The 12,606-nt window shown below is 39.9% G+C and overlaps 1 protein-coding gene and 2 pseudogenes across 6 annotated transcripts in view; all 3 read left to right on the top strand.

The window, feature by feature from the left end:
- BCO2 (beta-carotene oxygenase 2) overlaps positions 1-11,835 on the top strand; it is a 45,853-nt gene extending 34,018 nt beyond the window's left edge. For 3 of the 6 annotated variants that reach the window (XM_077964277.1, XM_028833968.2, XM_077964279.1), the window contains 5 exons: positions 5,432-5,569; positions 6,469-6,651; positions 7,912-8,022; positions 9,447-9,575; positions 11,616-11,835. In XM_077964277.1, the coding sequence (XP_077820403.1) occupies positions 5,432-5,569; positions 6,469-6,651; positions 7,912-8,022; positions 9,447-9,560 (546 nt within the window). In that variant the 3' untranslated portion in view covers positions 9,561-9,575; positions 11,616-11,835. Of the gene's footprint in view, positions 1-5,431; positions 5,570-6,468; positions 6,652-7,911; positions 8,023-9,446; positions 10,428-10,453; positions 10,593-11,615 lie in introns of those variants that run through there. The other 3 variants (XM_077964276.1, XM_015115695.3, XM_077964278.1) reach the window with 2 other exon arrangements.
- On the top strand, positions 126-676 carry LOC106993471 (alpha-ketoglutarate dehydrogenase component 4 pseudogene; annotated as a pseudogene).
- On the top strand, positions 10,012-11,290 carry LOC106993472 (small ribosomal subunit protein eS12 pseudogene; annotated as a pseudogene).
- Positions 11,836-12,606: the final 771 nt, after the last annotated feature.

The raw sequence follows: 12,606 nt of genomic DNA on the forward strand, positions 1-12,606 counted from the left end.
GATTCTTTTAGATTTTTTACATCTATAATATCACATGCAAGTAATGACAGTTCCTTTTATAACTCTACATGTAAGTTGTTTATTGGTTTTCTTTCTTTTTTTGTCTTATTTCACTGGATCTTCAGTACAGTGTTGAATATAAGTGATGATAGTGGCATCCTTAACTTGTTCCCAATCTGTGAGGCAAAGCTTGCACCATTTTACCATTAAGCATGCTGTGTGCTGTAGATTAAAAAAAAAAAAAATAGAAACTGTCCCTTCTTGGGGGTCATGATGGGCAGCAAGATGTGTCTGCTAGCAGGGTTGTTCAGGTAGTCAAGCCACATGCTCCGTTAATAAGCTTCCCTGCTAGAAGAGACAATCCTAAACCCAATGTACCAGAAACTTTGAGATCAACAGGACAACCATCTCACTCTTCTGCAATTTCCCAGCATTCTAAGGGAAGTAAGTTACTAGATTTGCAGATGCACCAGACACTGCAGAAGTAATGAAAACATTACCTCAGAAATACAGAAGTAAACTTGTGTCTCAAGAAGAAATTGAATTTGTCTAATGTGGAGATCCAGAATAATCACTGTGGCTGCCGTTTGTCATCAGACAAAAGAATTACCTTTACAATAAAGGACTTCTAAAATAATAATAATAAAAAAAAGACTGTTTTTTAGAGCAGTTTTAGGTTTAAAGAAAAATCAAGCAGAAAGTATGGAGAGTTTCCATATTTCCCCCTCCTGCTAGTTTCCTCTAGTATTAACATCTTGCGTTGGTATGATATATTACAACTGATGTATCAGTGGAGGAGTGTTACATTATTACTAACTAAAGTCCATACTGTACATGATGGTTAGGTCTGTGTTGTACAGTTCTACAGGTTTTGACAAATGCATAATGTCATGTATCTACCAATATCATACAGCATAGTTCACTGCCCTGCAAATCTCCCTGGGCTCCACCAATTCTTCCCTTCCCCTTTCCTTCTCTCAGCCCCTGGAAACCACTGATCTTTTCACTATTTCTGTAGTTTTGGCTTTTCCAGAATGTCACATGGAATCATACAGTATGTAGACTTTTCAGACTGACTTTTTTAACTTAGCAATATGCATTTAAGTTTCCTCTGTGTCTTTTGTGACTTGAGAACTCATTTCTTTTTATCACTGAAATACGTACCATAGTTGTGCATTCATTCATTTGTTGAAGGACATCTTGGTTGCTTCCAGATCTTGGCAATTATGAATAAAGCTGTTATAAATATTTGTTAGCAGGTTTTGTGTGGACATTTTTTAAAAAGATACATTTTACTAGATTAGGAGAGTTCCCTTTTACTCCTAGTTTACTGAGATTTTTTGTCATGAATGGATATTGGACTTTATCAACTGTTTTTTTTTTCTGCACTATTGAGATAATCATATAACTTTTATCCTTTATTCTGTGAACGTGGTGAAGTCCATTGACTGATTCCTTAAAAAATGTTCATAACAGCCATTGATTGATTTTTGAATGTTAAGCTGCCCTTCCATTCCTGAAGTAAATCCCAATTGGTCGCATTGTATTTTCTTTTAAATATATTGCAGGATTTGCTTTGTTACTATTTTGTTTAGAATTCTTTGTATCTATGTTCATGAATAAAATTGCCTTTTGATTTTTTTTCTTTTCTATAATGTTCTTCCTAGGTTTTGGTTTCATGGTTTTTCTAGGTTTTGGTTTCATGGTTTTTCTCATTCTCATACAATGAGTTGGGAATTGTTCTCTCTTTTCCTTCTCTCTGGATGATATTGTATAGGATTGACATTATTTCTTAAATTTTTGGAATAATTCAACAGTAAAGCCTTCCAGACCTGAAAATTTCCTTATAGGTAGATCTACAGTTCTAGAATATTGATTTGGTTCTCTTTTCCAATTTATAGTTCTCTACCACAATTCTCAGTTTAAAATAATTTCCTTAAACATATTTAGAATAGTTAAAGTCTGATAACTATTATCTGGATCTTCTGTGATTCTGTTTCTGTTATCTGTTGTTTATTTTGGTTTTTAATCATGTTGCTTTGTCTTTTCATGTGCTGGTTATTTTCTTTCATTTGCAGAATATTGTGTTTTAAAAATTGTGGAAATATTTTGAGACACAGGATGATGTTATCTTCCTCTAGAGAAGAATTTCACTTGCTTGTATAATTTGAAGCAGGATTCAGTCCATGCAAGTACTGGACTATTTCTTGTTTATTCTAATTCATAAGGTACAGACCTATGAGGTCCAAACCCAAAGGACTAGAGGTTTAGTAGGTCTTCCTCTTCTTGGAAAATCGTAAACTCAAACTGTTGTCACTCTAGCCCTCAAAACTATTGGAAAGCCCTTCTCTTTAAGGTTAAGGGATGAGCGAGTTGCTATGGTATATCCTTATCAAAAAGTAGCGTGAAGGATCCGTGTGGTGATGGATCTGTTCTGTATCTTGAGTGGGGTGGTAGGTACATGAATTTTCACATGATAAAATAGCATAGAACTAAATACACGTGCACACACACACACACAAATGAATGCATGTTAAACTAGAATAAGGTTGGTGGATTGCATCAATGTAAATTTCCCAGTTGTGATATTGTATTGTAATTACGCAAGACATTCCCACTGGCAAGAGAGGATGACGAATACATGGGAAATCTCCATATTATTTCTTTTTTTATGGTGTAAAAATTATATATATAACATTAAATTTACCATTTTAACCATTTTAGGTGTGCAATTCAGTGGCATTACGTAAATTCACAATGTTGTGCAACATCACCAATATCCATTTCCAGCACATTTTCATCATCTCAAACAGAAACTCTGTACCCATTAAACAATAATTCCCTGTTCCCCCCACCTCCAGTCTCTGGTAACCTCTATTCTACTTTCTGTTTCTATGAATTTGCCTATTTTAGGTACTTCATATAAGTGGGATCATACAATACTTGTCCTTTTGTGTCTGTCTTATTTCACTTAGTGTAATGTTTTCAAGGTTCATCTATGTTGTAGCATGTATCAGAATTTCATTCCTTTTTAAGGTTAGATAATATTCGATTGTATACACAAACACACACGCACTATATTTGTTTATTCATCTGTTGATGGATACTTGGGTTGTTTCCATCTTTTGGGTATTAAGAATAATGCTGCTATGAACATTGGCATACAAATATCCAAGTTCTTTTTTTTCGTTCTTTTAGGTATACATTTTAGAAGTGGAATTGCTAGATTGTATAATTCTATGTTTAACTTTTTGAGGAACCGCCAAGCTATTTTTCCACAGTGGCCACAGCATTTTTCATTACCATCAGCAATGCGCAAGAGTTCTAGTTGTTCACATTTTTACCAACATTTATTATTTTCTGGGTTAAAAAAAAATAACCATCCTAATGGGTGTGAAGTGATATCTCATTGTGGTTTTGATTTGCATTTTCCTAATGACTAATAATGTTGAGCGTATGTTTAAATAGGTGGGGGAAAACTTGCCCCCGTATCCAGTTGGTTTCTGTGGGTTTCTGTTTCATCCCAAACCCGGCCCCTTTGTTCTTCACTGTCTTTTTAGGTCACCAGTCCTTCAGGCAGCTGTTTTAAACATTTTGTCCATCGTTTCCAGTTGTTTTCAATGGGGTAGTTGATCCATATGATGTAATCTACCATTATTTGAAGTGTCTTTTGGTTTTGTAAGAGAAAACAATTGTAAATATAATTAAAGTCATTTTTTTAAAAGCTAGTAACTTCTGAAGCCATGGTGACCTTTTAGAAAAAAAGCTAATAACTCTTTATGAATCTTAAGAATAGCACTAAATCTTTACTCACTAAAAATATTTCTGCAGGCTACAGAGATCGTATAGACTAGGTATATGGGAGGAAATGATGCAGTTTGTTCTCCATCCTACAGTATTTCAGGAGAGGAAAATGGGCTTAAAGCACTTACTGTCAGGAAAAACACACTTACTTTATTTGGGTCTCCTGCTTAAACATCATTTCTACAGAGAAGCTGTGTTGGGAGTTCCCAGGATCACCCCTAGGTTTGATGATTCATTAGGAGGATTCATAAGACTCAATATAGGTTGGGCGAGGTAGCTCATGGCTGTAATTCCAGCACTTTGGGAGCCCAAGGCAGGAGGACTGCTTGAGCCCAGGAGTTCGAGACAAACCTGGGCAACATAGGTCCCATCTTTATTAAAATTTTTCTAAAAGACTCTATATAGTGATGACTATCATGTAATCATGACTCATGATTACAGTAAAAGGATCAAAACAAAATCAGCAAAAGAAAAAGGCGCATGAGATGCAGTCTAGAGGAAACCAGGTACATGCTTCCAAGAGTCCTCTCCCAGTAGAGTCACAAAGGACATGTTTAATTCCTCCAGGAACTAGTGACAACATGTGTAAAATGTTGTCTGCCGAAGAAACCCACCCAAGCCTGCTTGTCCAGGGTTTTTACTGGGGATGAGTTATATAAGCATAAAACCCCTACATGATGACACTCAGTTACTGATGTTCCAGATGCTCAAGGGAATGGAGGTGTTCATTATAAATCACATTGTTAGCATAAACTGTCTGGACAAACTACTGCAGAGTCACTTAAGGACTGGCACATGCAAGAACACTCTTATCAGGCAGAACATCCCAAGAACTCAGTTCCCAGTAACCAGCCCAAGGTCAGTCATGAAAACAAGTCATTCTTGAAATAGTGCAGGGTCTGAGCAACCCAGGCCTGCAAAGTTGATCCTTTTCCACACAGAGGTCTACCTGATCAAATCTGAAGAAGGAAAGCACCCCTTGTTACTCTCTAGTTTCTTACTCTTTGTTATATAATCATTTGTTTATTTGATGCTAATTAAATAACACTTTTTTTTTTCTTTTTTTTGAAATGGAGTTTCACTCTTGTTGCCCAGGCTGGAGTGCAATGGCACGATCTCGGCTCACTGCAACCTCTGCCTTCCAGGTTCAAGCGATTCTCCTGCCCCAGCCTCCTGAGTAACTGGGATTAGAGGCATGCGCCACCATGCCCAGCTAATTTTGTATTTTCAGTAGAGACAGGGTTTCTCCATGTTGGTCAGGCTGGTCTTGAACTCCAGACCTCAGGTGATCTGCCTGCCTCGGCCTCCCAAAGTGCTGGGATTACAGGCAGGAGCCACCGTACCTGGCCACAAATATTTTCTAATTTTTAAATTTCTTTATTATTCCTCCACTAGAATATAAATTATATGAAGTCAAAGTCTTTGCTTTATTCATGACTGTATCTCCAGTGTCTAAAACTGCTTGGGCTATAGTAGGTACTCAACAAATATTAAGTAGATGAATGAATGGAAATTATCATTTATTTAAATATTTAGGAATGCCAATGATGTTGACTGGATCTAAATTATTGGGACATACTGTTACCGTATGAATGACAATTTTCATCTCTTTCTTCTTCCCAAACAGGTCTATAATTCAGCAGGCAGATCTTTCCCTCGAAGGTTTGTTTTGCCTTTAAATGTCAGTTTGAATGCCCCTGAGGGAGACAACCTGAGTCCATTGTCCTATACTTCAGCCAGTGCTGTGAAACAGGCTGATGGAACGGTATGCTATGAACAGACATTAGAGTAAGACTTTGAGCTTTAGTGGTGTTACTTTATTCCTTAGCTGTTTTCCAAAATGTTTGGTACCCAATAACTTTTATAACATTCATCCGAGTAGGGTAAGGTCATGTAACACTGCTTGCACAAGAATTGCAGAAACAGTGGGAATGAACACAGTGTTTATCTATCCTTCCCGTGCTTTGAAACAGAGATATGGAACTGTCTAATGGTTGTGGAATGTCTATTCATTTGAGCTTGACGTTAGCAATCCCCACCTTTTGTTTTTTATTTATTTTTATTTTTTGAGATGGAGTCTCGCTCTATCGCCCAGGCTGGAGTGCAGTGGTGCCATCTCAGCTCACTGCAGCCTCTGCCTCCTGGGTTCAAGCAATTCCCCTGCCTCAGCCTCACGAGTAGCTGGGATTACAGGCACCTGTCAGGACGCCTGGCTAATATATTGGTATTTTTAGCTAAGATGGGGTTTTGCCATGTTGGCCAGGCTGGTCTCGAACTCCTGACCTCAGGTAATCCACCTGCCTCAGCCTCCCAAAGTGCTGGGATTACAGGCTCGAGCCACCGCGTCCAGCTGCAATCCCTACCTTTTAGATAATATGTGCTTAGCACAGGTCTATCATTGTGTAGCTGTCAATGCCTTAGCTTTAGAAGAATAAAAAGCATATGTCTACCTCCTATGTCATTTGACAGCTTATTAATAAAATTTGATAATCATTATGCATCCATACATATGATGGAAAGAGGAACAATATTAAAAAATGACGTAGAACCTCAGTTCCCACGCCCTGTCACAAACCTTTATAAGTATGAGGCTCCTCACTGACATACATAAGAGGAAAATAAGAATTAAGCAACCACTACAAATCCTTTTGAAATCTCTTTTAGATCTGGTGCTCTCATGAAAATCTACATCAGGAGGACCTAGAAAAGGAAGGAGGCATTGAATTTCCTCAGATCTACTATGGTCAATTCAGTGGCAAAAAGTATCGTTTCTTTTATGGCTGTGGCTTTCGGCATTTGGTGGGGGATTCTCTGATCAAGGTTGATGTGGTGAATAAGACACTGAAGGTGATGAAACACTCTTTCCTTTTTGAACTTTTCAGAAACCTGTTCTTCCCTTTGAATTAGTTCTATTTAAAGTAGCTCTTAAGATTCTTCAGTATTTAAGGAGCTCAGCCATTTTCTTTTATTGAGTTTGAGAACTATGAAATCATCTAAGTTAGGGGTATGTTCCTTCTAGGGAATCCAAATTGACCCCAAGCCCAGCAAAATAATTCTATGTTTGATCTTGATGTTATTTTGGGGGCAATTGTGGGGTTAGGGTTGTTGGGACACCTATATTTAAAGTAGATAGCAAATTACAGTTACACAAATTGTGTTTGATGGTGATGGAATCTGGGACTGCAAAGACTCCCTCTCTTTCTCCTATATTCAACTCAGTAGGGCTGATTCTTTTATTTTTGGATTATTCTATTGACAGCCTGTGTTAGTCTGTTCTGTGTTATAAAGAAATCCCCGAGGCTGGATAATTTATAAATAAAAGAGGTTTAGGTCGGGTGCGGGGGCTCACGCCTGAAATCTCAGCACTTTGGGAAGCTAAGGAGGGGTGGATCACAAGGTCAGGAGATCAAGACCATCCTGGCCAACATGGTGAAACCCTGTCTTTACTAAAAATACAAAAATTAGCTGGGCGTGGTGGCACATGCCTGTAATCCCAGCTAATAGGGAGGCTGAGGCAGGAGAATCGCTTGAATCTGGGAGGCAGAGGTTGCAGTAAGCTGAAATTGTGCCACTGCATTCCAGCCTGGCGACAGTGCAAGACTCCGTCTCAAAAAAAAAAAAAAAAAAAAAGAAAGAAAAAGAAAAGGAAAAAGAGGCTTATTTGGCTCATAGTTCTGTGGGATGTACCAGCATGGCACCAGCATGTGCTCAGCTTCTGATGAGGCCTCAGAAAGCTTACAATCATGGCAGAAGGCAAAGGCAAAGGGGCAGCCTCATGTCACATGGTGAGAGAGTGGGAGCAAGAGAGATAGGAGGAAGGGCCAGCCTCCTTTAAAACAACTACCTCTCAGATGAACTAATAGAGCCAGAGCTCACTTATCACCAAGAGGATGGTGCTAAGCTATTCATGAGGGACTGGCCCCCATCACCCAGCCTTCCCACTAGGCCCCACCTTCAGCAGTGGGCTCAGCACTTCAGCATGAGCTTTGGAGGGGACACACATCCAAACTATATCACAGCCAAATCCATGCTTGAAGTGACAAAAGCCATAGAAAGCTCCCAACTTACTACCGGCCTTTTATCGAATGCTTTTTTTGGGACTTACAGGTTTGGAGAGAAGATGGTTTTTATCCCTCAGAACCTGTTTTTGTTCCAGTACCAGGAACCAATGAAGAAGATGGTGGGGTTATTCTTTCTGTGGTGATCACTCCGAACCAGGTAAATATATTTCCCTATCACTAGTCAGAAAGAAAAGTAGCACTGAGTCATCTGATAAGTCAAGGATGCACACTCATCTGTCGATAGTTTACTTTTATTCCTTTTCCCTTCTCTTCCCCTTCTTACTATTTACATACCCTTTTGTCTCAATCCATATTTTGTTGTTTTAAAGTTCTGTTTGGAAGACCATAATAACAATTTGTATTTGCATAGGAATTTGTTATTTACGAACTACTTACACATATTCAGTTATCAAAACAACTTTGTGGGATACCATTTTATACATGTGGAATTTGTAAAGAAGTTGAAGTAAACTTGCATCAGATCTCATAGTGGTAAAGCCAGTATTTAAATCCAAGTCTTTTGACTTCTGGTCTAATGTTTATACCATCATGTGTGCTGCCAATTTCAATGAACTGACCTCCAAGTCCAATGTCATCAGTCCTGGTCCAGTGTCTCAATAACACTATTCACTATCTGACTCCTTGTCTAGGGCAATCTTATGGTAAATAGGTTCACTTTGAGTATCAGCTTTGATTAATTATTAGTGGCTGCCTGGGGTGCAGGGCTCTGAGGCCTTTTAAGGGTTCAGTAAGAAAGGCTGTGATCAATTAGCGATACCTGTCATGGGCTTTAGGAGGACTTTGTTCTCATGCCATGCACTTGCCATTCCTGGAATTCGATTTGGCAGATCTCAGTCTGCCTTGCAATGCTGCCCTTTGAACAGCTACAAAGTAACACAAAATGGAGGCATTTCTAACTTGGAAGAAAGAGTTTCTGTCTTTTAAAAGATTGGCAAGGTGCAAGCAAAAATACTAAACTCAAAGAAATCCTATGAAGGTGATTGATAGAAACAACTTAATTTATTTGCTCTAGGTATGAACTTCTTTAGCTATGATATCCTTTCCAGTCCAGTTCAGCAACTGAGGAAACAATTTGTGAGCATATAGGTGAGGCACTGTGCTAGGTTCTGGGGAGAGATATGAAGATGTGTAAGACATGGTCTTGCTCTTTCTCTCTCTCTCTCTCTTTTTCTTTTCTTTTAAAGACAGGGTCTTGCTTTGTCACCTAGGCTGGAGTGCAGTGGCACAATCTCAGCCCACTGCAACCTCTGCCTCCCAGGCTCAAGTGATCCTCCTGCATCAGCCTCTGAGTAGCTGGGACTACAGGTGTGCACTACACACCTGGCTAATTTTTGTATTTTTTATAGAGATGGGGTTTTGCCATGTTGCCGAGGCTGGTCTTCAATGATGAGCTCAAGCAATCCACCCACCTCAGCCTCTCAAAGTGCTGGGATTACAGGTGTGAGCCACTGTGCCCGACCAACATGGTCTCTCCATTAGGAATTTTATAGCTTAGTGGAAAAGACAGGCAAATTTTTGATGAAGAAAAGATAATTTTCAATATTGTCTTTCCTTTTCTAGAATGAAAGCAATTTTCTCCTAGTTTTGGATGCCAAGAACTTTGAAGAGTTGGGCCGAGCAGAGGTACCTGTGCAGATGCCTTATGGATTCCATGGTACCTTCATACCCATCTGATGGGACAACCACAAGGTCTGGAAACTAGGTTTAAAATAAGTGTGCACTTGGACATAAAGACTAGAGCAATAGACACTGAGGACACCAAAAGGGGGGCAAGGAGGAAGAGGGGCAGGGGTTAAAAAGCTACCGATTGAATACTATGTTTCCTATTTGGGTGATGGGATCATTAGAAGCCCATACCTCAGCATCACACAATATACTCATGTAACAAGTCTGCACATGTCCCCCAGAATCTAACATAAAAATAAAAAGAAAAACAAAGAATGTACTGTATAGAAAAGACAGAGCATAAAGGGCACCGTACCTCCCAAACCAATGTCCCAAATAGACATTTGGTTTAAAAATTTCTGTTAAAACCATAATTCACTATTTCCTTGCCACTGCCAAGTCACGCCATGGCAGAGGCTCGAGTGCATATGGGGTTCTGTTTTACCTTTAATACACCATCATGGCCAACGGAGGCATTGCTGCTGGAGGTGTCATGGCCATTAACACTACTTTATAAGAGGTGCGGAAGACTGCCCTCACCCATGATGGCCTAGCATGTGCAATTTGTGAAGCTGCCAAAGCCTTAGACAAGCGCCAAGCCCACCTTTGTCTGCCTGCATCCAACTGCAGTGAGCCTATGTATGTCAAGTTGGTGGAGGCCCATGGTGCTGAACACCAACTCACCCTAATTAAGATTGATGACAACGAGAAACCAGGGGAATGGGTAGGCCTCTGTAAAACTGAGAGGGAAACCCCCGAAAAGTAGTTGGCTGCAGTTGTGCAGTAGTTAAGGACTATGTCAAAGAATCTTAAGCCAAGGATGTCATTGAAGAATATTTCAAATGTAAGAATGAACAAATAAAACTTTGGCACTCATGTTTCTTTCTTTCTTTTTTTTTGAGATGGAGTCTTGCTCTGTCACCCAGGCTGCAGTGCAGTGGTGTGATCTTGGCTCACTGCAAGCTCCACCTCCCAGGTTCACGCCATCCTCCTGCCTCAGCCTCCCGAGTAGCTGGGACTACAGGCGCACGCCACCCTGCCCGGCTAATTTTTTTGTATTTTTAGTAGAGATGGGGTTTCACCGTGTTCGTCAGGATCATCTCAATCTCCTAACCTTGTGATCTGCCTGCCTTGGCCTCCCAAAGTGCTGGGATTGCAGGCATGAGCCACTGCACCCAGCCGGCACTCATGTTTCTTAAGAAAAAACACCACAAAGCAGAATTCATAAGATAACTATGGTTTTATATATATATTTTAGGGCTCTTCCTTGAAATAATTAAGAAAGTATTGATACAACCTTTTGAAGAGAGTTTTAAATTTCATTTATTGGATATATTTTCCTCTACGTAATAATAAGAATACATGAAAGAAAAATACATGCATTTTGGTCATTACCGAAAGAATTAAAGAAAGATGAAAGAAACATGAAAAGTGGCTTGCCAGATAAGACAGGTTTATTTTAGAGAAAACAAACACGAGAGGAGCCTTTTGAGTGAGTTAGGTTAGAGGCAAACTTTTTTTTACAGACTAAGAGTTTTTAAGGTTCAGGGTGGGAGAGTTTATTAGAGGCTTGGACTGCTTCTGTGTTTCTTTGTTGTGCTTATTTGGGAGGGAGAGTTGTGTTTTTTTGTTTGTTTGTTTGTTTTGTTTTTTTTTTTTCAGCTGCAGACATACCCCCCAACTCTGCTTTTAGCTTCCCTATCTTAGTGCCCCTGAAGGGAGAGGAATGTCCTTATTAAGGCCCATTGTATGAGGGTGAAATTTGGCAGTTACCCAAGAGACTTTCCCCCTACTTCCCTCTGTGCCCGAGCTGTTTTATTTGTGTTTAACTGGCTGCTTTTTCTGTTTGCTTATAGTTAGAAGTGATTTCCTTGAAACACATGAGGCTAGAAAGGGAGTTGGAACTTAAAGTGGCGGTTTGTCCAAAATAAAGGTGCTCCTGCCCTGTCAATTACCATCATCAGATAGGTGGGTGACAGAGGTCCTAGGAGAAGAAATACAGATGATCATAGATAGTAGACTTTGAATATAAATCTGAAAAGCACTTCGTTCTTTCCATCACAGTCTGCCTGTCACCATTGGTCCTAAGATACTCAGAAGACAGGAAGCTGGCTATATCCTGCATGGAGGCTTCTTCTAAACTGTTTTTTTCTCTGCTGTCCACAGCAGATGCTACTGCAATTGCACAACCTCCTATGGACCACCCACTACCCCCACCCCACCTTCAGCTCTGCTTTGGGAGGTTATTTTGAGGAACATCATTAAAATCAGGCATTTCTTCTAATCTCTAGGTGTATAGTTCTCAGGGATTGTTGACAAGCCAGTAGTTCTTCATTTAATTGGACAACAGGTGGCACTAGAGACCATATAATCTCCACATTTCTAAACCCTGCCTGTTCTTACCAACAGCTGTAAGCAGGCAAGGTCTGTCACTTAAACCACACTCTTGCCAACACCCCTAAAATCCCTTGTTCCTTTTTCCTTCAGTTACATTCCCTTCCCTCTGCTGAACTCCATTCCAGGACCAGTTAAACTGTTTATGCTCCTTCTGCATGGTGAATGCTCTGGAGAAGACCCCCAGACATACAATATGGGGCACCTTTGAACTCATGGTTAGGCTCTCTGCACGGGCCTGGACTAACATAGTTTCCTGTCTAATTTTCCTTAAGAGTCACTTCAAACTTCACAGACCCTATCTTCTTTAGTAATGTGTTCCATACATGCAAATGCCATGTGTGGGGTTTTGCACTGTGGCAATAAAGTAAAAGGGCTGAGTTCCATGTCTGGGTTTGTGAGATGCAGAACATAGTAGCAGGTTTAGAATGGCAAGAAGATGCCTAAACAGAAGGAATACAGCAGATGCAGGAGCGAAGAGCCTCAGGTAACCGAGAGTGTAAGTCCCCCACTGTTTCCTTTCACACAAGTCCCTGAAAAGGCATTCATTGTACTTCCTCAGACAAAACATGGAGATTTGATTGATCTTCCTAGATCTGAAGGGTGAAGGAGACTCTGGATGACCTCTGGCAAGTCCATAGATCTGTCACATCTTTCCTCT

This window comes from Macaca mulatta, chromosome 14 (genome assembly GCF_049350105.2).
Source record: "Macaca mulatta isolate MMU2019108-1 chromosome 14, T2T-MMU8v2.0, whole genome shotgun sequence".
Taxonomy (NCBI): Eukaryota; Metazoa; Chordata; class Mammalia; order Primates; family Cercopithecidae; genus Macaca; species Macaca mulatta.